The 23,349-nt window shown below is 48.6% G+C and overlaps 1 protein-coding gene across 1 annotated transcript in view; it reads right to left on the reverse strand.

Annotated features, from left to right (window-relative positions):
- Window positions 1-23,349, reverse strand: part of LOC8041590 (5'-nucleotidase-like) — a 73,739-nt gene that overhangs the window by 27,578 nt on the left and 22,812 nt on the right. Inside the window, exons 4-6 of the mRNA XM_029983167.2 lie at window positions 8,584-8,772; window positions 8,320-8,520; window positions 5,097-5,357 (exon numbers count right to left, since the gene is read on the reverse strand). Of these exons, the coding sequence (XP_029839027.2) occupies window positions 5,097-5,357; window positions 8,320-8,520; window positions 8,584-8,772 (651 nt within the window). The remainder of the gene's footprint in view (window positions 1-5,096; window positions 5,358-8,319; window positions 8,521-8,583; window positions 8,773-23,349) is intronic.

Genomic DNA, 23,349 nt, shown 5'->3' on the forward strand with positions numbered 1-23,349 from the left:
CAAAAGCTCAGAAACAAGCAGTTCCCAACGTTTCGTGGTCGACCTGACTCCTTTTTCAGGGGTGACTAAAAATGGAATGGGACAGCGAGAGCTTCGACCATGTCTTCCTCTTCTATCGAGTTGAAGTTTTGTTAACGTGACGCAAGCCATGAAGGTAACTAGATGGTAAGGCCCCGAGAGACCTGTCTTTTTGACACTTGTCTTTTTACTATCATCTGACCTTCGTGAACACGCCTTACTGGCATGACCTTTCTCTTCGCTTCAATGACCTCTCTTGAAACCCACGGTCATTTTTTTAATTTCTTTTAAACATTTGAGAACAAATTAGGTGTCGAATACAAAGTTGCATAAAATCTGAAAAGTAGTCCCACAAGGCTTGAGTTCAATCTCATGCCCGATAAAGCATCATTCACAATTATCATTAGCTCATCCACGCTCTCCCGTGGTTCTCCCTTGATACCCTTAATTATCAGGCTATTCCTTCGTGAACGACTTTCTAGATCGTCCATAGATTATTCATATATACATTTCGTTCGCTGAACAAACTTTCCAACCTAGCAAATCTGTCTGGTTTCATCAATAAGCTCCAATCTCTTTTTCTTTTTTTTTTCAAATGCCAGAACCCTGCTTTGCACAATTAAGTTGCTAGCTTCAAAGAAGGTCTGTTTCTCTTGAATTTTTGTGATTTTTGTTACGGCACCAAGTTTCGACTATTATCGCCAGCAGCTCTTCTGCAAGTGGTCCAGGGTTTTCCGCGACATCTCCGGATAGTTTCAGAAACACGTTTGTAACTGACAGACAATAATGTGCACACTGCAAGACTACGCGTGGACACGGCAACACTAAGAAACAAACACTCACTAGGAAAACCGTATTTACGGTCACCGATTTACGTGATCTTTGGAAGCAAGTTAGGCACTGTCACGGCGTGGTTGCCGCGTCCACTCAGCTGGGTAGCCTCTGATGAAGTTCCTACATGCAGCTGCCGGGCGGTTTCTTGGTTGTCATATGACGTCCTCGTGCTCCATGCAGATGCACAGTAGAGCTTGTCCACGTGCAACGGCAGTGACGCGGCACCTTGATCGACCGGCAAATGACCGCCAATTCTTTGTAGTCGGTCAGTTGTCGTAGTCGTCGTCGCATCTGAGATGACGTAGAGGGAACCGCGTAATGCCTCGTTTACACCTGTGAACCGGCGGCTGGATCCGCGAGAATTTTGACGCCCGGTGACGAGAGCAGGCAGAATTTCCGGCGAAAAAAAAGATCCCTCTGATGGCTCGTTCACACTTGCGAAATATGCACTCGCCTCCGACTAGATTCGATCGCCGAAGAAAGATCGGGCCGTTCACATTTGTTGCCGCCTGCGGAGTACGCGGCGCGAGCGTCTCGCAATTTCCCAAACAGACGAGAGCTGACGAGAGCTCCCAAACCTCCTCCTTGCCCGCGCGCGTCTCGTCGCCATCACCGTCAGCTCGTCAGCGGGGATCTGAGGTCAGCGAGCGCCACTTTTCCCGTGCGTTCTGATTGGCTAGCGGCGAGAAAAAAAAACTTTTTCCGGCGTTCGAAATTGCTCCCAGAGCGATCTTGGTCTCCGCCGGAAATTCTGCCTGCTTTCGTCGCCGGGCGTCAGAATTCTCGCGGATCCGGCCGCCAGTTTTGCAAGTGTGAACGAGGCATAAAACCAATTTTGAACGCCGGAAAAAATTTTTCTCTCGCCGCAAGCCAATCAGAACACATGAGGGAAGTGGCGCTTGCTTACGTCAGATCCCCGCTGACGAGATGGCGACGATGGCGACGAAACGCGCGCGGGCAAGGAGGAGGAGGTTTGGGACCTCTCGTCAGCTCCCCCTCGTCTGTTCGGAAAACTGCGAGACGCTCCCGCCGCGCACTCCGCAGCCGGCAACAGATGTGAACGGCCCGATCTTTTTGCGGCGATCGAATTCAGTCGTCGGCGAATGCGTATTTCGCAAGTGTGAACGAGCCATAAGACCTGCGTGATAGTTGGAAGCATTCTAAGCATAGTCACGGTGTGGTTGCCGTGTCCACAGAACTGGGTAGCCTCAGATGTTGCTCTAATATGCAGCTGCCGGGTGGTATCTTGGTTGACATGTGACACCTCCGTGCTCTCAGCAGATGCGCAGTGGAACGTTTCCACGTGCAGCGGCACTGACATGGCACCTTTGTTGACCGGCAAATGATAGCCAATCCTCCGTAGTCGGCCAGTGGCCGTCGTCGCGAATGAGAGTATGTGGAAGCAGCCAAGTAAGACCGGCGTGGATGTTGGAAGCATGGTATACCTCGTTCCAGCTTAGGTCCGAGCGCGGCCGATGTTATGAGCCGAAGGGCCAATCAAACACCGAAAGAGGTACAACGTCATGCCGTGCTCTCCATAGTTGATAGCACCAGCAGATATTTGCTCTCTGTGCGTGCTCCTCCGCCGGCTAGTCCTATCAAGCGCAGAGATCACGCCATGACGCTGCGCTTTTTGCGCTGTTTGATTGGCCCTTCGGCTGATAGCATCGGCCGCGCTCGCACCTAAGGTGAAACGAAGTATAGGCATATTCACGGCGGGATTGCGGTGTCCATTGATTAGATATCAGATAGTAGACAATACTCTACGGAAGTGTTCAAGATGTTTCTCATCTTGATGCCCTGAGGCGTGGCCCAGAGCCCGTATTACTGAGGCGTGTTAAATGCAAAAATGCGCTAAACATTAAAAAAAAATTGTTACCAGAAAACGTGAACCCCTTTTAGAGGTTACTATATTCGAAGGTTGCTAACAAAGTAGTGCCCCACATCGTTTTCTCTCAAGGATACAGATAAGAATAAGCAAATTTACAAATTGCAGCACTGGTGTTTTCTACTCACATGTGTATATTATTACGGCCGTTCAACGAACGACGCGGTTGTAATAGATCGTGAACATACCATGTCTGACTTGCGTCACAAGCAATTCAGTTTCAAGCGGCGGAAATAAAAAAAAAAAACTGTGGGAAAACATCTTAACCGTTTGTGTGTAGTGCAGAAAGCTCATACAATCGAGAAGAGCACAGTTGGATACTCAGTTAAAATATGTAAAACTTCAAAAGCTGTAGAGATGGAGTTGCGTGGTCGGTCATACTCGAAGCATCCTGCCACCGCCGCCAAACCAGACACGTGACGGCGCACCGGTGCATTTATTCGTGCAAATTGACACACCACAATCCGGTAATTGGCCCTAGAGCTTCAGCATAGGAATTCGTGCATTGCCAATGAGCCACGTTATCGGCTTGTGTGGCATACGAGGAATCGATGAAAACTTTTTTTTCTCTCCAGCTTGACAATGCCCGACCCTCGCAACAGCATCAAACTCAGGTGTCAATTGCCGACTTTAATACGACCAGGGGCTCCGGAACCGGGAGGGGGGGGGGGGGGGGGGGGGCAGTGGGGGCAATTACCCCCACAGGTTCTAAACCGGGGGGGGGGGGAGGGAGGGGGGCGTGCCTTCCACTCAAATCTGTTCCTCCCCTTCCCTCCCACCACCCGTGATATATATAGATATATATATATAGAGAGAGAGAGAGAGAGCTGAACTACACGATGTGACATGAGCCCCGACGTCGCCCCCACGCATCAGATATACTTCCGGAACCTCTGCATTCGGCTGTCCTCCACCATTCACCTTATAAGCCTGATTTGGAACCTTGATATTTTCTTCTCTTCGGGCCACTAAAGTATGGACTGCGTGTTACGTCATGGTTAGTGGATAACGATGAGCGCACCGAACGCAGCGTGGCTGAGAACGCGCTCATTTCATTGGCCGTCGTGCAGGAACTCGACATCTGCAACCAATCAGTGTCTGTGTGCGCTGCGCTGCGCCGCGTTTGCTACACTTCGACGTCGGAAGATACCAAAGCGTTTAGCGTCACTGCGTGCTAGCGTCCCGCCTCTTGCGAGACGCTCAAAGAGGCTCTGGCGGAGATGCTGACGCGTTTCGGCGTTCGTCGGAGGGAGAACTGTGAGGTGCAAAAGCTCGTGACTACAACACAAATGGACCTTTTCCGAGAAGCGTTCTGCGCACGCGCGAGCGCCCGATGCCAAGCGGCGGAAGTCGGAACGAAAAATCGAGGAAATTCAAAAGGAGGCTGTATATCAGCGAGTAGAACACGTAACCGCAGCATATATATATAATTGTGTTACACAAAAAAAGAACGTCGACGGAAAGGAAAACACGACGTTAGGGTGGACGCCACGGATGCAGTCGCGTTGGGCAGGCGCCGCTGCTCAGAGAGCGAAGAAACTGCTAGCGTAGCTCCCATTATCGATAGGTAGCGCAGGTAGGTTACTTCCTCGATTTTTAGTTCGTGCAGCCACCGCCTGGTGCCGTCGGTATGTGGAAAAGGTCCATTGAGCCAACGACTTCGTCGCCATGTGTCCCAGCTATCCCTACGACTGTACATTGTGGATTAACACAGGACTGCTCAACTAGTAGGATAAGGTGTATGGCGAGAAAGTGGAACGTCAGTTTCGGTTTCGTAAATTTATTTTGGACAAAATAGTAAGCTTTATCGCTATGTATAAAAATATTGTGTCCATTGCTAGGTCTATGCAGGGACGATGAACACTGTTTAAAAGAAATATTAAAATCACTTTTTGACCCCTCTTCAAGAACTGAAGGGTGTTACTATATAATTTTGAATTATTTATCAATTTGAGTAGCCTCCTGTTTGGTGGTAACAGCGCAAAAAAAAGGCGTAGGACCGGGAGGAAGAAACACACAGACAGCGCCTGGTTTGTATGTTTCTTAGTCCTGGTCCTACGTATTTTTGGCACTGCTCCCACCAAACAGTATGTACCATTACTTAGCCCAACTACATGCCTTGTTGAGTAGCCTCCACATCCCAATAAATAATTAATAAAATCGCGACGGTTTATAGGTGAATGTATTCTAATTGGTGAGCAGCACTCAACGTTATCATCTAATTCGCACGCTCATACTGGTGTGATAAACTGTCCATTCGTAGTGTGTAGAGATTTATCTTTATAAAATCCGACTTTTTTTATCAATTGAGTAATTATCATCACTGCTAATGTATGGTACTGAGGCTCCAACTTACCGCCTTGGGGAAGTGGAGCTCTGATGGAGCCCCCGTTGAGTAAAGCGGCGTTTACGTTGGACCAATACTCTGAAGAAGACGTGTTCATATCCGCGTAGAAGGCGAAGTACGCGTCGGCTATGAGGTTTCCAAGGTTGCACTCCCGGAGACGGCATACTTCATTAGCTTGTTCCAGCACCACCTTGGAGTAACCGACGGGTTTCTTCATCACCTCACTGACGTTCTTTTTGTAAGGTTCAATGACATCAACCATTTTCTTATCTGCAACAAAAATTGATATGTATTGTATGTATAAACACCGTAATTATAGACCCCTTTAAAAACTTCGTCAGGCAACATTAGCGGTCGCCATTTTGCCGGCATGGAGCTTTTGATGGAAACAACGTCCAAGCCAAACGCCGAGGCCGCACTTGTTTACAATACAGGCGGAGCCAAGTTACCCCTGAACTCTGGCGTAATCCTCCTGTCCCATAGATGCTCGGAGTAAGTACCAAAACAATTGCGGACTCGGATAATTGACGCAGCAGCTACCAGAAGGTACGCACTGTTGAAAATGGTATCATTGACTCACACTAGTAGAGAGCCTGAAGCACACATCAATATGTCTTTGAATCAAGATAAGGTAATCGCTTATACAGACAGATTACTTTTTTATTTGTTTGTTTGTGGATACTGTCGTCCGACGAAGGAAATGCAAACCAAGGTATGAAAAGTAGAATTCAAAGTTTGTCGCAAGATAATTATCTCGCACGAATTACGCCGGAAAACAACCCACTCTAAGTGATGCGTAGGTTACAGTATATTGTTAGGCATTTAAAGTTCTAGGGTCCTCTGCTTCCGCGACACAAACATCACTGGCCGCTTTCTGAGAAATTGTGGCGAACCGCCTTTTTTCAGCTCCAGTAGCACTAGTTAATCATGGTGTCCGGTATTTTGAGTATTTAGTACCTCTGTTACGTTTTCATTGGTGACGGCGTGATGCCTTCCACTCGCCTAGATACGAAGTGCTTTTAACCAATTTCTTTTTAATAGGCTGCGTCGTCTTTCTTTTGTCACCAGGTAAGCAAGGGTAGCACGCAGTGCTTGGACTAGCATCGTACATGTACATTTCCCTTACCGACCACTTAAACTCCTCCACCTGGCCAGGTACATAACATCACATCGTCCGGGTTTAGCCTCGGAAAATCTTTTGGACGTATCTGGCGAAAGTAAGAATTGAAAACGACCGTGTTGGTGAATTGATACGTGTACATGTAAGGATAAAACATGTCGTCAGCGCTGTCGTCTGTTTATTCTTTTCTATGTCGTTGTCTTGTCGAGCTGTTTTAAACTGAGATAGAGGACGAGGACGGAAACAGCTTTAACTTAGCAGGAACTTTTGTTTCCGTCGCCGTCCTCTGTGTTTTATCCGTTTATGTATTCGTAGATGACGAAAGACATCTTCGATCTGGAGAATACAGGCTGCTCCCAAGTATATTTAAACTCAAACGCTTGATTAACAATATTGGTTGTGATTATGAACGCGGGTATACTTCTTAATGTTTGCAGTATAGATCGATTGATATCGTATAGATCTGAAGTTTTAAGGAGCCCGTCATCGAAATCAGATGGTCACAGTTCGTTATTGATATTTTATGAAGTACTCGGATCTTGCTTCTTTCCTGTTTTCTGATAAAATCGTTTTTTTTTTTTTATGATTACGTTTTGGTGCGGATTTTGTATCTGGAGTTGCATAAGCTGCAGTAGGTAGCAGTAACTTTTTCAGGCATCTATAACATCTTGATTCAAGTGTTCTTCACTCCGAATTCCCTCTCAGTCTAAATGCATGTCTTTCTTTTCCCAATATTGTATGCACCTGACTTCTCTCCTTTCGAATACTTTTGGTGCTGATCGGCTGTCTACGTTCGAAGTTCCGTGACTTGCGCCTTCCCAAGAGTTACGTTGACTTCCCTGAACCGCCATTGCTGTACGTGTTCGTCTCGCGGGCCGCAAAGAACATCAATCGCTTAAGATTACCTGCATAGATAGCAGCGTTGAGTTCAATTCTCGATCCTCTATAAGTTCTCGTGCCTCCAGAGCGGAACCGGGAGTGCTGAGACTAGCCGTAGCTGCTACCGGCAGTGCTGGCAGAAGTCCAAAATTGAAGCCTCCGGCCAGCTTTTTCAAAGCTGCGACGTAGTTTGATGTCGACTTCTCCGCCAGCTGTTTTCTTCGCTGTAATTTTGTACTGCTCAAGACTTCCCCTCCAATAGTCGCAGATCGAAGTGTTTCTTCGGTGTCGTCACGAGTTCGTCGAATGTCCTCTCTTGAAGCTCTCAGTGCCGCCAACGCTCCTACGACATCACTAGTCTTTGCTCCGCAAAGTGTCAGCTGTAACGCCCTCTCACGTGAATGTTTAGCTTGTCCGTTAGCTTAGAAGTAGGAACTGAGTTGCTCTGGACAGGATGTCCCAAGCTACTGATGGCAAACTCTTCAAGCTTGCCATGGGTGGCAATCCTTCAGTCGCCCGATGTTTTTCGTTGACGAACCTCGTGCCAAGAAGTGTTATGTATTGCCGGAAAGGACTCCTGTTAGAGACTGTTGTGTCTACTCCGGTATTTTATTAATGGCGCTTGGAATGGTTTGTTGTGTGGCCCCCAACAGCGTGCAGCTCCAACACGGGTGCACTATACCGACATCTGCAAGACCGTTTTCTCACGTTTTCTTAGGTTACATATAAGCAATCAAAAACATTCGTTTCTCGAATGTTGCGTGCCAGGCTATCCCATTGAACTGGTAGCCACGGTTAATATGATGCATAAATGTCCTCGCAATTTGTGCTTATGCTTTTCTAATGAAACGTAACCCAAGAAAATAGGTCTTTGTAAACCAGCCTCTAGAGTGTATAAAACCCTATCTCTAGGTACATTCTTAGGTTTTTACAACTATAAGGGCAAAGTAAGAAAGCTTGCACTTCGCAGCGACCTAGAATCCAGAAGGACGGTTATAAATATATTCATTCGGAATTCCGAATTTCTGTCATTTTCGGGGAATGGATTGAGTGCGCGATCATCAGTATAGACAGTTCACGTCATTAAAAAAATGACAGTAAAATTGGATATTTTACTTTTTTTATTTCGTCGTCCCAGCAACATCGCTAAATTTCTATCACGTAATTTCAGCTTCTGTTTTGAGTCTACAGTCGTGAAAATATTTAAGACTTCCTAAATTGTTCATGACGTACCTTCCGCAACTGATGCGTTGAGAAGAATTGGGTTTCCTGTACCAGCAATGACACTACCATTCTTGTCAAATGTAGCCTGTAAAAATCCTAAGAACTTTCCGTAGCAGTAAGCTTGAACTACGAGCCCTAGAGTGCCGTCCATTCTCTTCACAACTGTGGGATAGTTGCCTTCGGGAACATTTTCCGGTGGATGATTGCTACCTGAATTTCAAATAGAGTATTTTAGAGTATTTTTTCAGTATACAAAAAACTGGTGAAGCTTACCGGTATAAAGAAATGTATTTGTGTGTCCTCCAATAATCACGTCCACATCTAACACATGTTTAATAATTTCCAGGTCTCTTGGATAGCCGCAGTGCGTAATGGCTACGATGATGTTCACTCCCTGTTTCTTGAGAGTGGCAGCTTCTAATTTAAAGCTTTCAATTTCGTCCTGGAACACTACATTCTCCCCTGTCGGTGGTAAACGCATGCATAATACAACAAAAATTAGTAAAGTATAACCGATCACATTTGTTGTGATCAGGTATGGTTAATGCAGTGCCAAAAGCATTTTATTAATATCCAACATTACTTTTGAAACATTGACCAATTATCAGGCCCGGTCATAAATGTTCCTACGATCTTTGTGGAATAAAGTTGAAGAAAATCTGGTTGCTGTAAGTCGGTCAGATAGAATAAGTTCAGCAGAAATATGAAATAGCTTTGCAATTCTCGTGATTTAAAAGCAACACGCGAGGTGAGACCCGCCATATCTGCACGACAAATATATCTGCCGAATGTAACGTTTTTAAGTTCACTCGTATGTTTTCGGACGCTCAACAACCATTAAACTTTTCTTGGTCATTCTGATAAGCCCAGAAAGCACAGAATCTGACAAGCGTGCATTTTGCGTGCGTTGTGATTTGCTGTGCTTGGTTGCTGGAGCTTTGGGCGGTTTCCCACGCGATGCACACACAACACTCTCGCGATCTCCTGGTTCATCCGAATCAATAAGACCAGCTTAAGTTTATTCGGAACTAGAGTCTGTCACGAGCATGTTTTAAGTAAGAGTTTTCCATGGGTTTTTTTTCTTGGCAGGGTGCGTGTACGGTTCTGAAATCATAGTGATCTTCGATAAGGATACTCTTGTAACTGAAGGAATTGCGAAAAGAGGAGGTTTATCGCACCCTTTACTCTTTCAATTGCCTTTTCTTTGAAGTCCCGGTGTCAAAGGACCGCTGCACCATCAGTTGGAACAATATCATCACGCGATATCGTGAGCCCACGTGAGGAGCAATGCTTCGTCTTTAATTAGCTGCCCGCGCCGGCCGTCGCCTGATGACTAAGTGTGCTAGATTAAGTATCACTCGGCGCCGAGAGGCGCCTACAGTCTATAGACCAGCTCAACTCACTCACGTCGCGCCACTGCGGCGCCGGTGTGGTGGTGCTGCCAGAGCCGTTTATACTGAGAGAGTTTGGTCAATGGGGCGGAGCTTGTTGCCCGCTAGACCCAGCAGATCTAGCGATAACAAAAAATGGCGTTACTTCTTTGTCTTCCTTATTCCCAAAAAATCGCAAGGAGTTCCTTTGAATCAGAGCCCCGAAATGGCGGACGGAAGTAGACATCTGCCGGTTGTCAGACGACGCTGCTGTGGTTGCCAGGCTGTCTCATTCTCCTTAAGAAAGCCCAACTCTCCCAGTATAAACGGCTCTGGGTGCTGCTGTCGGTAGTGCGCATGCGCAAACGCTTCACTCCTCCCAAATTTGGTTTCTGCGCTCGCGCAATGCCCACATCTGGTGTCCGCAAAGCGGGCTTGTTTCTAAACACTGGCTTGGAGTATACTCTGTTTCACTTTAACTTCGACCGCACCCAACGCAACATGAGATGGAGTCAATCAAGGAGGGGTAAACGTGCATCGTCACTGCGCTGATCATCTGTGTACTTTTTATATAACCGACAAAACCAATCCCGCAGAATAGACGCGCAGTGCTCGTGATATTTCTTGGAGTGATTCATTTAACCCGTGATTGCAAAGTAAAAACAAAACGAGCGCCATGTTTAGGCACCTTTTGCACTGCTTCATGGCCTCCGTCGGATTGTAGCGTCGGCTGCGATGAGATTTAAATAAAATTATGCTCCACCAAGTATAACCCGCAGCTGACGGTCACCTGCGGACAAAGCATGCCGGAGTAAGCACATAACGCGCCTCCAACGGTTGCTCGCGGATTATGTACCCTGGACGAAGTATAAATCGCTGCCAACGGTAGTCCACGGACTAGATATATTGGATAAAACGTGACTTTCCACGGAGGGTCGCGTATCGACTAAGTAGTCTGGACTAAAATTGTGAATCGCCGCCGACATTCTCCTGTGGACAAAGTATTCTGGGCTAAGTACAAACCGCTAGCACCTGTAGCCTGCGAATTAGGTATGCTGCACTAACTATAGAAAAAAATATGCACGTATGCTGCACCATAAGATAGGAGGTGACGAAGTGAAGCTAGTTGGGTATCACCATCTGAGCGGCTTGAGGGAAGCAGCTGTTTGTCTGGACTGCGCTACACTCATCGTTCCATAGATCGGCCACACTAAAAACAATACAACCTCAGGCAGGTAACATTTTCAATACCGGACACTGGGCCATCTAATTTTGTCACGAATTTGTACAAATCCCAAATGCGATCCGCTTAGCCTAACCTGTAGGCCTAACTCCGGGTAGGAGTACGGCACCGCGAGACCTAAGACTGTCAATAAGCACGGTACCACTAAGCTATAACGCCGGCCAAGTGGAAGTGATGGCTACCCATGGAAAAACCTTGAACGACTCAAGGTGATATTCATCGCAGGAAATACAGAGAACACAAAAATTTCCAGAGACGCGACCGAGGTTGAATGCTGTGGAAGCGAGGGAAACGGACCACGGACATATAAAGGTAGCCCACCGGCGATAAGGGCGACACGAAAAAAGAACCCGAGCGCGGCTATCCATGATGACGTCAGTGAGGCCAGCAAGAGGTCGCGAACACTGAGTGAGAACTGCGAACACACGGCTATCACCGAAACCTTTCAAAATCCGACAGGCGTGACCATGAACGCCTCCGAAAATGGCCAGTATGAAGCCATTGACGGGGTCAAGGACACCGGTCACTCAGAAGGAGACTGGCAAGACTACAGAAGACGCAAGAAGAAGCCTGCCGAAGCAGCGACGGCAGCTCACTCTACCGCGTCACGGCATCTATTAACACCCAAGTCGATCTAGACAAAGGCCGCTACTTGATAATCTTCTGTTCCCAAGGGCGGTTTGCTCATCTTGCGGCCGCGGCCGCGGCTGTGGCCAAGAGGGATTTTCATGTCACGTGACCAGCTCCATGGGAACAGGAAGTACCTAGCGTCCCTGCCTAATGGCTGAGAAATCCGTGTCGCTTCGAGTACAAAAGTTTAATTTCTCTCGCAGATACTGACCGCAGAGGCTTTAAACTGAAGTCGAATTAACCGCCCCTTTATACTTTACGAGTGGTAGGAAAAGTTACGGACAGGAAAGGTAAATATGTGTCAAATCAAAAGGAAAAATCAGGCGGGATAAAAGAGGTGAATTATAGATACCTACGCCAGCGTCGTTGAGACTCGCCTTTTGCTGTAGTCGAGAAGTGGGAGCTGGAGGCCTCACCAAACCTATCCCCATCCACTCATCGGTTCGTCAGGGCTGCATTATGTCGCCGGTGTTGTTCTCATTCTATCTTGAACCATTGGGCCGGCGCATCATCAACGACAGTGCCATCAGAGGATTCAACTGGGCGCCAAGTCTGCTAAAGGTACTTGCATACGCAGACGACTTAACTCTGTTGTGCTCCTCACGCAGTGAGGTGTAACCAGCGCTGAAGCACGTTTCGGACTTCTGCAGTGTGTCGGGTGCTCGACTGAACGAAAAGAAATCGACCGGTGCGGTGGTTGGGAGCCAGGGACGCTCGCCCCGAGAGCTTTCTGGGCATCTCATGGAGTTGCGCAGTGCCAAACTATTTAGGCATAAGTTTGGCCCCCGAGTGCCTCAGGACTGGGGACTCAGGTATCCATATGAAAAGTTTGCAGGCCAAAGCACGGGACTGGTATGGGAGATATTTGTCTTTCTTTAACCGTAGTAGGGTCTGCAATTTGGTATTTTTTCCTACCGTGTGGTACGCGGCACAAGCGATGCCTTGTAAGAATATTGATGTTCATAAAGTGAACCGGTTCTGCGCGGTGTACATATGGGACTCTAAGTTCAAGCGCATGCGGCGCAGCAATTCGTTCCTGTGCCGGGAGAAAGGTGGTCTCGGTCTAGTGAATGTTGAATTGAAGCTCCAAGTGCAGAGATTTATTTTGTTCGCAGTCAGCGCAACGAGCATTTGCGGAAAGCCATTCAAAAGCATGGCGGAAAATGCACAGCTCAGTGGATGCCGGTACCTAATGAATGGTCCGAGGGAGCTTGCACGCTCCAATTCTAGAAAGAAATTGAGCGAGCATTGAAAACCTTTCACGCGATGTTTTCGGACGACTACCTGGCAAAGGTGAAACATCGGAGATTGTACTGGGATGCCCTGGAGCTCCTAACCCCCGTGCCCATGTACCGCGTGTACCTTCGCGACACATCGTCCAGTGTTTTTAAAAGGCTTTCGTTCTACCCTGTTAAGACCGGCACAAAGGACTTTTTCTTTAAGTTTCATAAGGAGGTTTCACCCGCCAAACCTGGCTGGACAAAAAGGGCTTCTTTGTGCCATGGTCAACGAATTGTGCGCTATGCCCCTACGAGGAAGACCTGAGACATGTTGTCTTTGAATGCACAAATGCTCAATTGTTCTGGGCCCAGCTAAGACAAACACTTCAGGTCCAGCTCTACCCAGAATGAGAAAGCTGTAAATTTTTGGAGTTTGGCAACGGCACAAACAGAAGCTGTCTCGAGACGCTAGCCCTCCTTGGTCTCCATGCTCTCTGGCGCTCAAGGACAGATCACCTCCTGGTGGCAGTAGGTGGGAAACCTGCTTGGCGCCGTTTTGTTATGGCTTTCAGTATGTTTCTTCAGTCCTCAGTGCGAGAGAGTGGGCAGGATATGACGACTGGAAGGCGTTCCAAAAGTGTTTGTCTTGGCCGAGTTTCTGAGACTTTTTATGGTGCCCACCGGAGTCGCTTCTGTATGTGGATCGATGTAACCGGTTCGTGGTCCCAATACTCTCCGAGGACAGATTGAATGTGAGGTGTGCTCTGCCTCTGCCACCTCACTTGTGGTTTTTAACATGTACATAGCATCACAAAGTTTTAAATAAAAATTTTAAAAAAAGTGGAGACGTAGGAGCGCCGGGACTTGTCGTCGCGGCGTAAAACTTCAGAGTTCAAATCACGCCAAAAACTTGTTTTATTTTTTTTATATTTTGCGCGTGTGTCTTATTTTTTAACTGTGATCATTTTTATAAATCGTCGAAGTCATCCATTTGCACTACTGCGCTTTACATGATTTTTACTATTTGTCCCACCTGTTGAATGGACACACCGGAAGAAAAAAAAAGTCAAGCCAAGTTAACGCGCTAATACAATCGTTTCATAATGTTTATTAAAAGAAAACCAAGATTACAGCATCGGAATGACTTCAACACAAACGGGACCAAAAAAAAAAACGTTTCTTCCCGCAGCAACTACATGCACTGTTATGTGTTTTCAAATATACAATGCTCTTGCTACGACCCTTTTCAATAAGAGGAGGCGTCTAATTTGTACTTATACACACTGTAGTTGCGTCAAATAAAAAAAAAATCCACAAAATTACCACAAGAAAAAATACAATTTTTTTTTTTTTCAGGCGATGTTTGAACCTGGAACTTTCACGCCGCGACGACAAGCACTGGAGCTCTGATCTCTCGACTGAAGCAGAAGGCTTAGGTCTGCAGCGCTGGCGCGGAGATATAAATATACTGCCACCGCGTTTATCGCGCGTAATTTTTCCTTTATTTTGGCTAATATTTACGTTTCCTGGCCATAACTTTACCTGCCACTCCTAAAGTATAAAGGGGCGGTTAATTGGACTGTAGTTAAAAGCATCGGCAGTCAGGTTCTGCGAGCGAAATTAGACTTTTGTACTCGAAGCGGCACGGATTTCTCTGCCATTCGGCAGGGACGCTAGGTACTTCCTTGTACCCATGGAGCTAGTCACGTTACATAAAAATCTCTCTTGGACGCAGCCGCGGCCCCGGTCGCAAGATGAGCAAACCGCCTTAGGAGAGGCATGACATTTCCAGCATCCCGCCGAACACCGTCTCGCGCAACTTCTACGCGACGCTTATGACCAACCCGCATGATCTTGAGAATGGAGAAACCACTACATTTCGACTTAACAAGATGACCAACACCTTCTCAGTGATGGTCATGGCCGCGAGCATGCCCAGGCTATAGTGGCGGTCAAGCAACTTAAGGCACTGGACAGGACCGTCACTGCAGTAGCCCACGAAGCCCCACCAGACAACACGCGCAGGGACGTGGTGCACGAAGTGAACCCCAGGAGAAACCGGCCGAATTAATGGCAGCAATGGAGAGCAGGACAAGCGAGATCCTTTTCGCCAGGACTCTTGGTTGCAGGGCCTTGCTCTTGCCACCTTCGAGGGAAAAAGACTCCCATGAAGGTTTTCTACTACAACTGCCTCTTCACAGCGACAGTATACAAACCGACCACCACGATCTGCCGTAGATGCCAAAGACTCGGCCATTAGGTGAGAGCCTGCACGAGGAAGCCTCGTTGTCTAGATTGCGTATGCATCGTACAAGAAGGCCATATGTGCGAAAGGAAGCATTGCGCCGGCTGCCACTCCTTGGGGAACCTGGCAACAAACCCGCGCTGCCCCGTCAAGATTTAGACCGATCAGATGCTGCAAGTGAAAAAGGCGGGAAACCGGAGCCAGCGCAGGAGATCCCGCTCGATCAATAGGCAATGAACGAACATCACATGAGAATCAACGAGTTCTCGCCACTAAGGGGTTTACAAATGAGGCGACCCATGGATCCAGAAGCAGGACTCCCGTCGGCGAGAAGCAACAAAGAAGCATGGCCCAACATGAAAAATTATGTTCGAGGGCCAGGACATCAAGCCGCAACCACGAATACGCGGACGAAATCAAGAAGCACCAGGACTACCACTCGAATGACGAATCTGAAATGAGTGAGTGGCTAAATGAGCTCAGAGCTTTAGGCAAGAAGCAGTGCGAAGACAGGAGCAACGCAATCAGAAGCCACATCAAGGCGTCAATGGACCAACGCAGGGTTAAGAAAGAGTGCGAAATCAGTGAGCGCCCACAGTCAAGGTCAAGTACCTCAAGGAGAGAGTCTCCCGCCAGAAATATTCCTTGCTAAGGATCTTCCCGCCAAAAAGTAACCGATGATTCAAAAGCTGGAGCCGTTGCAAATTTCAATACAGCAGATGCAAGGACATGCAGCTTCTCACGCCGCCGTTTGCCGCCCTGCAGCAAGCACTACTACTGAGCAACACCCGCCTAGCACAACATGCCCAGTAGACTACCGAAGAGCAGGAAGTTGTTGCAGAACCTCCAATGGAACGGTAACCGCCTCAACAAGCAGAAACACGAGCAACTACAGAAACTCAAGACCATGGAACTCGACGTCCTGATGCCGCAGGAGGCAAGATCGGACCTAGTAACTTAGTCCGGTTTTGTGCAGCACAGCGTCCCGGTGATAAAGCACGGAGACAAGTATACAAACCAACGAACCATTGAAGCCCAGGTGGTAATAATCGTACAAGGGAAGCTTCCCCACATCAAGATCGACATCACCAAATGTTGCACTCCAACCTAGGAGGTGGTTGCGTTCAGAATCGTTATACCCACGTATGACAGACAAGCAAAGGTGTATGGCTTTACGTGAATCCTTTACATAAGAAACAAATGCCCGGACGACTAAATAATCTTCGGGGGAGACCTCAACATGCATCTTGAAGACTGGGCCTCTGCGAGGGAAGCCACACGCTGGTCAGAGCTCGTGGAAATTATGAAACTCGCGGAAGTCCTGATGATCAATGAAACAAACAAGCCCGCGAGATGCATCGAATTGAGAAATCAGTAAGATTCTATAATCGACGTTACGCCGGTAACTACAAAGGTAGCAGACAGCTTCGAGTGGAGTATCCTGGACGACGCTTGGGCACCGACCACATTCCGGCAGTCATCGAATAGAAGGCGGAATCGAAGCCACCAACCGGAAAAATCAATCCCACTTCATCACATGGGTCAATTTCAGAGGACACCTTAAGGAGCAATGCAAAACCTAGGCCCGAAAACATCTCGACCATGCTGTCCATAGCGACCACAATGGCGACGGACCCCAGGCAGATCTCCGAAGACTACCCTCCGCCGAACAAACATCTGTTTTTGGCTGTGGGAAAAGCACCCCCCAAGCGTTGACAAAATGCAGACAAATCAAGAAAAAATGACAAATTAACCAGCTCAACCGCATCACGAACGAAGCCAAAACCTAAGGGAGCGAAATAGGCTTCGAAAAGCTGATGGAATACTGCGAGTGCTTCGATAAAAACACCAACAGGAGGGCAGTGCGGAGAACCTTCAACTCCATTTTTGGCAACAAAAAGTGGGTGAGTCCGCTCCCGGTGCCTGCTCTTTTGTCGAACAAGCAGACAGAAGATATCCTGGACAAGATCTCCGAGACACCTTCTTCCCGCAACACAAAGACAAACACACGAAAGACATCTACGGACAAAATACCTCCATAGACGCTACTTTCAATCCCGAAGACCAGCTTTTCACCGAGCGGGAGCTGAAGGTGGCGATCAAGCAGTGCCAAACCAAAAGTGTGCCGGGCGAAGACAGAGGAATTGTTCCCATGCTCCGAAATACACCGGACGCCAGTGAAGAGCAACATTAAAATGGTTCAATCAGATCTGGGAGTCGGGACAAATGCGATACGAATAGCGGATGGCTATTGTCACACCCATTCCCAAGCTCTGCAAATCAGCCACCGAACCTAAGAAGTTTAGACCCATTTCACTCACGGCCATCAGGGGGAAACTCATGGAAAAAATGGTGTTGGCAAGAATCTAACATAACGCAAACGCCAAGAATGTCATTTACCCAACGCAGACAGGCTTCAAAAGCAGCCTGGGCACTCACGACAGCCCGCTTAGGATCCACGTAGACCTGGTTGACAAGAAGTAAACAAAGAAGCAATTGAAGACCCTCGTGTCGATCGACATCAAGAAGGCGCTCGACTGCATACCGCACGAAACATCCGTCCGCAAGATAGAGGAGCACAGCCGGACGGGGAGAAAACTTAACTTCATCAAGACCTTTCTCAGAGGACGGAAGTACTAAATCGAGGCAGGCTACAAACATGACACCAAGGAGGGCCAGGAACGAGGAAACAATATCGGTACTCCTCAAGTTGCATTTCTATTATTACGATCTATAGATATGTTAGTCGGTACATCGTTGGACGGAGGCGCCGAACAAAGAGGGACGAAGAGGTAGACCTAGGCGGTGAATACCCCAATCGTTTTTCGGGGGAATTAGCGGATACCCTTGTTACTAAGCTTCAGCGGATTAGAAAGTAAAAATTAAAACCTCGTCGTGTACACGAACTCGCAGGCTGCGATCGAGGATCTGAAGAAACACAAGCCCATCGGAAGCCCGATCGTGAGCTCCATATAAGACATGGCGATGAGGCTCTACAACGAAAACAGAGCTATAGTCAACCTATGATGGGCACCGCGACACAAAGACATCCCTGGAAACTCAAAGGTACACGAAGCCGCACAGCAGGAGATGACAATCGTCACATCACTGTCCCCGCTGCGAAGGCTGTCGGCGCCCACGACATACTACAGAAAACGGACAACTCTTAAGACTCCGCAGAAAAGAACCATAGGGCTGCCAAAGAACGCAAAAACGCACTGCTGTTAGCCGCAAAAGAAGTAACCGGGGACGAAAACCCAATTTTCGATAAGATATTCAGCAGGAGGCAAACAGTGCAACTCCGCCGGATACGCACCGGCGGAGCGATAACATTGAGGTTTGAGTACACATTGGAATTAGAACAACCCAAAAGTGCCAACCCGTACGCCGTGCCACCAGACCCATGCTGCCAGTGATGTAGGACGAAGAATCGGTGCTCAGACTGCAACGTTCTTTTCTGGGAGTGCCGGGCTCTAAAAGCACAGAGAGAAGAGGCCTGAGCTGTGCTTCGAGATATCAAAAACCAGAAAGCCTCAAAGAAGGGACACACCCGCCCGGCGACACCAACCCAGGACAAACATCCTCAAGTTCCACTTGGCCTACGTTGCTGAAGGGGGCCTAGGAGGATCCCCATATGAGGACCCCACACACTTCATCTCCGCATCACATCACCACGCAAGAATGAAGATGCCAAGCCATTGTCCTCCTTATCGTAAGGAGACGCACTCTTGAAGTTTGAATCTTTGCAATTTTTGTCAATAGACGTTCCTTCAACCTCAACCTCAACTAAGTAGGACTCAGCGCCGACTGTGGACTGTAGACTTGCTAACTAAGTATAACTCGGCTCTAGTAGTGGCACATAGGCCCCTACTGGAGCCGAGTTACACATAGTTTGCACGTCTAGCATAGTTTCCCTATATATGGGCAACCTATGCTGGACGAACAATCTACGAAGAGTCAAGCAATGCCTCAGTAAACTGTCGACATAAAGTCCTACTTTTAGTTTCTTGCGCTCTTGGACTAACGCTACTTGTGGCTTCGAGCAAAGATGTTGAACAGTGGATCTCATAGTCTGGGGCTCTATTCCTGCTGAATTTATTGGTGAATTTCTCTGGTTTTGACTGCGTTTCTAGTTATAATCATATTTGAATTATTATGACTAAGTAGCCTTCTGTATGCATTGGATTTTTAAACATAGCCTACTAACGGGATATGCATTCCTTATGCTGCCTTAGTTTGTGTACCACTCATTCGTGAAACTCGAGCGTTGCACTTTTCGATGAAGTTTAGCCCATAAACACGTTCTTTGATAGAACATTTAAGTGTAATTTTATAAAGAACGAATCGGTTTCTCTATCTCTCGTGCTTGCTTGCCAATATTAGGAATTGTTTCAAGGCACGTTTATAGCGAACAGGAAACAATGATTTAAAAGTAGGTTAACTGCTGTGGCAATGATTTAAGTTTTGTAATAGAGGACTATGCTCCTGCCCATTTAGACTGCATCATATGACTATGTTTTACTGCTTTGGAGGAAGGGTGTTTATATCGATATATAAGCCTCCTGTGACTTATTTCGGAAAGTCAGAGACACAATGCATAGTTACCACGAATCTCGCAGTTACAGTGCTGTAATAATGAATTGACGCCCTTGCCGTTTTCGTCAACACACTACTGCCATGATTCATAAGCCGATTTTCGTTAAAGTCTGCAACGTTTTATTGTCAAGAAAAATCGAGATCGAAAAGCATTACGTTCGTAACAAACCATATGAAAGGCTCGAATAAAATGTGTATGACAGGATTTAAATATATCACTTTGGTATCATGAGACAGGATCTTTACCGACTAGATTATCTAAGGACAACGTTTACTTCTGCACGTTAAGTCCAGCACCTTCGCGCGGGCGCGGTCGCGCGATCTTGAAAACGTGGGAAAATAAGGACGGTTACTCCCACTTCTGTGATACTGTCACGGGTGGTGACCAGAATAACAATAAATAAACAGGAAGAACTAAACGTTTAATGTGGCGAACTTGTGTCAAAACAAAAAGAGAATAGAAAATAATAACAAAGCGTCGCGAGCGTCGAGGTCGGCGAGACAGCAGAGTCGAGCGCTGGGGCGAAACCGACTCGACAAGGTCGCGGGCGGCCTCTTATCTAGAGTGAGCCACTATCTCGAAGATTTGGGGGAGAAGGTTCGAGCGTAGCGCGCTCGGGGCGAGAATGAACAAGCCCTTTCTAGAACAACAAAAGCAGGGATAAACGATAGTTATGTCCGCAGCAGGAATAAACGAGAACTTTCTACAAGTCTGTGACCCTGTGCGCGGCATTATCCCCCCCTTTTAAATAAGTGCATCGTCCCGATGCAGCACAAAACGAAAAAACAACAAACAAAAACAAATCCAAAACAAAAAGGCAGCAGAATCGCGAGCCGCAGTTCACCGTTCACAGTTCACCCGTCGACGAGAGTGGAAAGTTCTATCGTTCGTAATACGGCTTCAGCCGGACGACGCGCACCACCTCGGGTCGCGGCTGACGTCTTGCAGATGGGCGCGTTCCGTCGGGAAGGACTTCGTAGTTAAGATCGCCGAGGCGTCGGATGATCCTGTAGGGTCCGAAGTAGCGTTTCAGAAGTTTCTCGCTGAGACCGCGGCGCCGTATTGGTTTCCAAACCCATACCCGGTCTCCGGGTTGAAAGTGGACGTCCCGGCGACGAAGGTTATACCGGCGTGCGTCGACTCGCTGTTGGTCTTGAATCTTGACTCTTGCCAGTTGACGAGCTTCCTCCGCGCGCTTGGAGATCAGTTGAGCGTCGTCGTTGACATCACCGGTTGGCACGTGAGGCAGTATGGCATCGAGCGTCGTGGTAACCGTCCGGCCGTGTACCAGTTGGAACGGTGTCATTCCCGTGTTTTCTTGAACCGCTGTGTTGTACGCAAACGTGACGTACGGCAGCCCCTCGTCCCATGTCTTGTGCTCTACGTCGACGTACATGGAAATCATGTCGGCGATGGTTTTGTTGAGTCTCTCCGTCAGCCCGTTGGTCTGCGGGTGGCACGCCGTGGTGCGACGATGGCTGGTGTGGCTGAGACGAAGGACTTCTTGCGTCAGCTGGGCCATGAAGGATGACCCGTGATCTGTAATCAGTACTTCAGGTGCGCCATGTCGAAGAAGAATGGACTCGACGAAAAATTTGGCGACTTCCACGGCTGTTCCCGATGGCTGGGCTTTCGTCTCGGCGTATCGTGTAAGATAATCGGTCGCGACGATAATCCACCGATTTCCTTGCGTCGATGTTGGGAACGGCCCAAGCAAATCCATTCCGACTTGCTGGAAAGGCCTAGTCGGGGCAGGTATCGGCTGCAGGAGTCCTGCTGGCTTCGTCGGAGGCCTCTTACGTCGTTGGCACTCATGGCACGACCTTGTGTACAGATGGACTGTTTTCGGGAGTCTCGGCCAGTACTACTTGTCACGAATCCGGGCGAGCGTCCGGCTGTAGCCAAGGTGTCCAGCCGTCGGGTCGTCGTGGCATGCTTGAAAGATTTCTTCTCGCAGGCTGGCCGGAACAACCAGCAGCCAAGCAGGGTTGCTCGTTCCGAAGTTCTTCTTGAAGAGCACACCTCGCCGCAGAACGAAGCTTGACAAGTCTCGGGCCAAGACTCGCGGAACTGAACTTCCTTGGCCTTCGAGGTGTTCGATCTCGGCGCGAAGTTCCGGGTCGACTCGTTGAAGTGCTCCCATGTCGGCATCTGTCACTGCACCGAGAAAACGGGCGTCGTCGTCGTCGTCAGTGCTTTCGGGAGGAGATTCGACTGGGGCCCTAGACAAACAGTCGGCGTCGTTATGCTTGCGGTCAGACTTTGCACAATGGCCACGTCGAATTCTTCCAGTCGCAGACTCCAGCGAGCGAGGCGTCCTGACGGGTCCTTGAGGTTGGCGAGCCAACAGAGAGCGTGGTGGTCCGTGACAATGCGAAACGGGATCCCGTACAGGTACGGGCGGAACTTGGTTAACGCCCAGATGACAGCGAGACATTCCTTGTCGGTCGTCGAGTAATTTTTCTCTGCCTTGGACAGTGCCCGGCTTGCGTAAGCGATCACCCTCTCTGCTCCGTCTTGTCTTTGGACGAGTACCGCGCCGAGTCCGGCGTTGCTGGCGTCCGTGTGAACTTCCGTTTCCGCTGATGGATCGAAGTGTCCGAGGATAGGGGGCGACTGGAGTCTTTCCCTCAGTTCGTTGAACGCTTGTTCTTGCTCCTCCCCCCACTCGAAGTTCACGTCGTCCTTGGTCAGGTGCGTGAGTGGTGCAGAAATGTTGGCAAAATCGCGAACAAAACGCCTGTAGTAAGCGCACAGTCCAAGAAATTTTCTTACGGCTTTCTTGTCTGATGGCTTGGGAAATTCTGCAACAGCAGATGTCTTGGAAGGATCAGGGCTTACACCCTGAGCACTCACGACATGGCCCAGGAATTTGAGCTCGCCGTAAGCGAACCGACATTTTGACGGCTTTAGTGTCAGTCCAGCATTCTGGATAGCCTGTAGCACGGCTCCCAAACGTCTCAGGTGCTCGTCGAAGTCGCTTGCGAATACCACGGCGTCGTCGAGATAGACGAGGCAGCTTTGCCATTTCAAGCCGGAAAGAACGGTGTCCATTACGCGCTGGAACGTCGCCGGTGCTGTGCACAGTCCGAACGGCATCACTTTAAATTCGTACAGTCCGTCCGGCGTGACGAAGGCAGTCTTCTCACGATCCCGTTCGTCGACCTCGATCTGCCAGTACCCACTCTTCAGGTCCATCGACGAAAAGTATCGGGCATGGCGCAGCCGGTCCAGAGTGTCGTCGATGCGTGGCAGTGGGTAGACGTCCTTTTTCGTTACGGCGTTTAGTCGGCGATAGTCCTCGCAGAACCGAAGAGTCCCGTCTTTCTTTTTCACCAGGACTACCGGTGAAGCCCACGGGCTGCTTGAGGGCTGGACAATGTCGTCATCGAGCATTTCTTGGACCTGCTTCTGGATGACTTCTCTCTCTTTCACGGAAACACGGTACGGCGACCGATGCACAGGAAGCGCGTTGTCTTCAGTGACAATTCGATGTTTCGCAACGGTCGTTTGGCACACCTTTGACGACGTGGAGAAGCACTCATTGAACTCGGCGAGAAAGTCACTGAGTTGTCGTCGTTGTGGGGTAGGCAGGGTTGGGTCGATGTCAAACTGCGAAGGCGCTGTTGTCTTAGGTGGCCACGAAGAGAGGTCTTCTGATATTCCGGCGATTGCGGCTGCGTCCGGGAGTTCCTCGGCGTGGCCCACGGCGGTGCCTCTCGTAAGGTGCTGGG

Source organism: Ixodes scapularis, unplaced genomic scaffold, assembly GCF_016920785.2.
Source record: "Ixodes scapularis isolate PalLabHiFi unplaced genomic scaffold, ASM1692078v2 PGA_scaffold11__112_contigs__length_91849675, whole genome shotgun sequence".
Lineage (NCBI taxonomy): Eukaryota > Metazoa > Arthropoda > Arachnida > Ixodida > Ixodidae > Ixodes > Ixodes scapularis.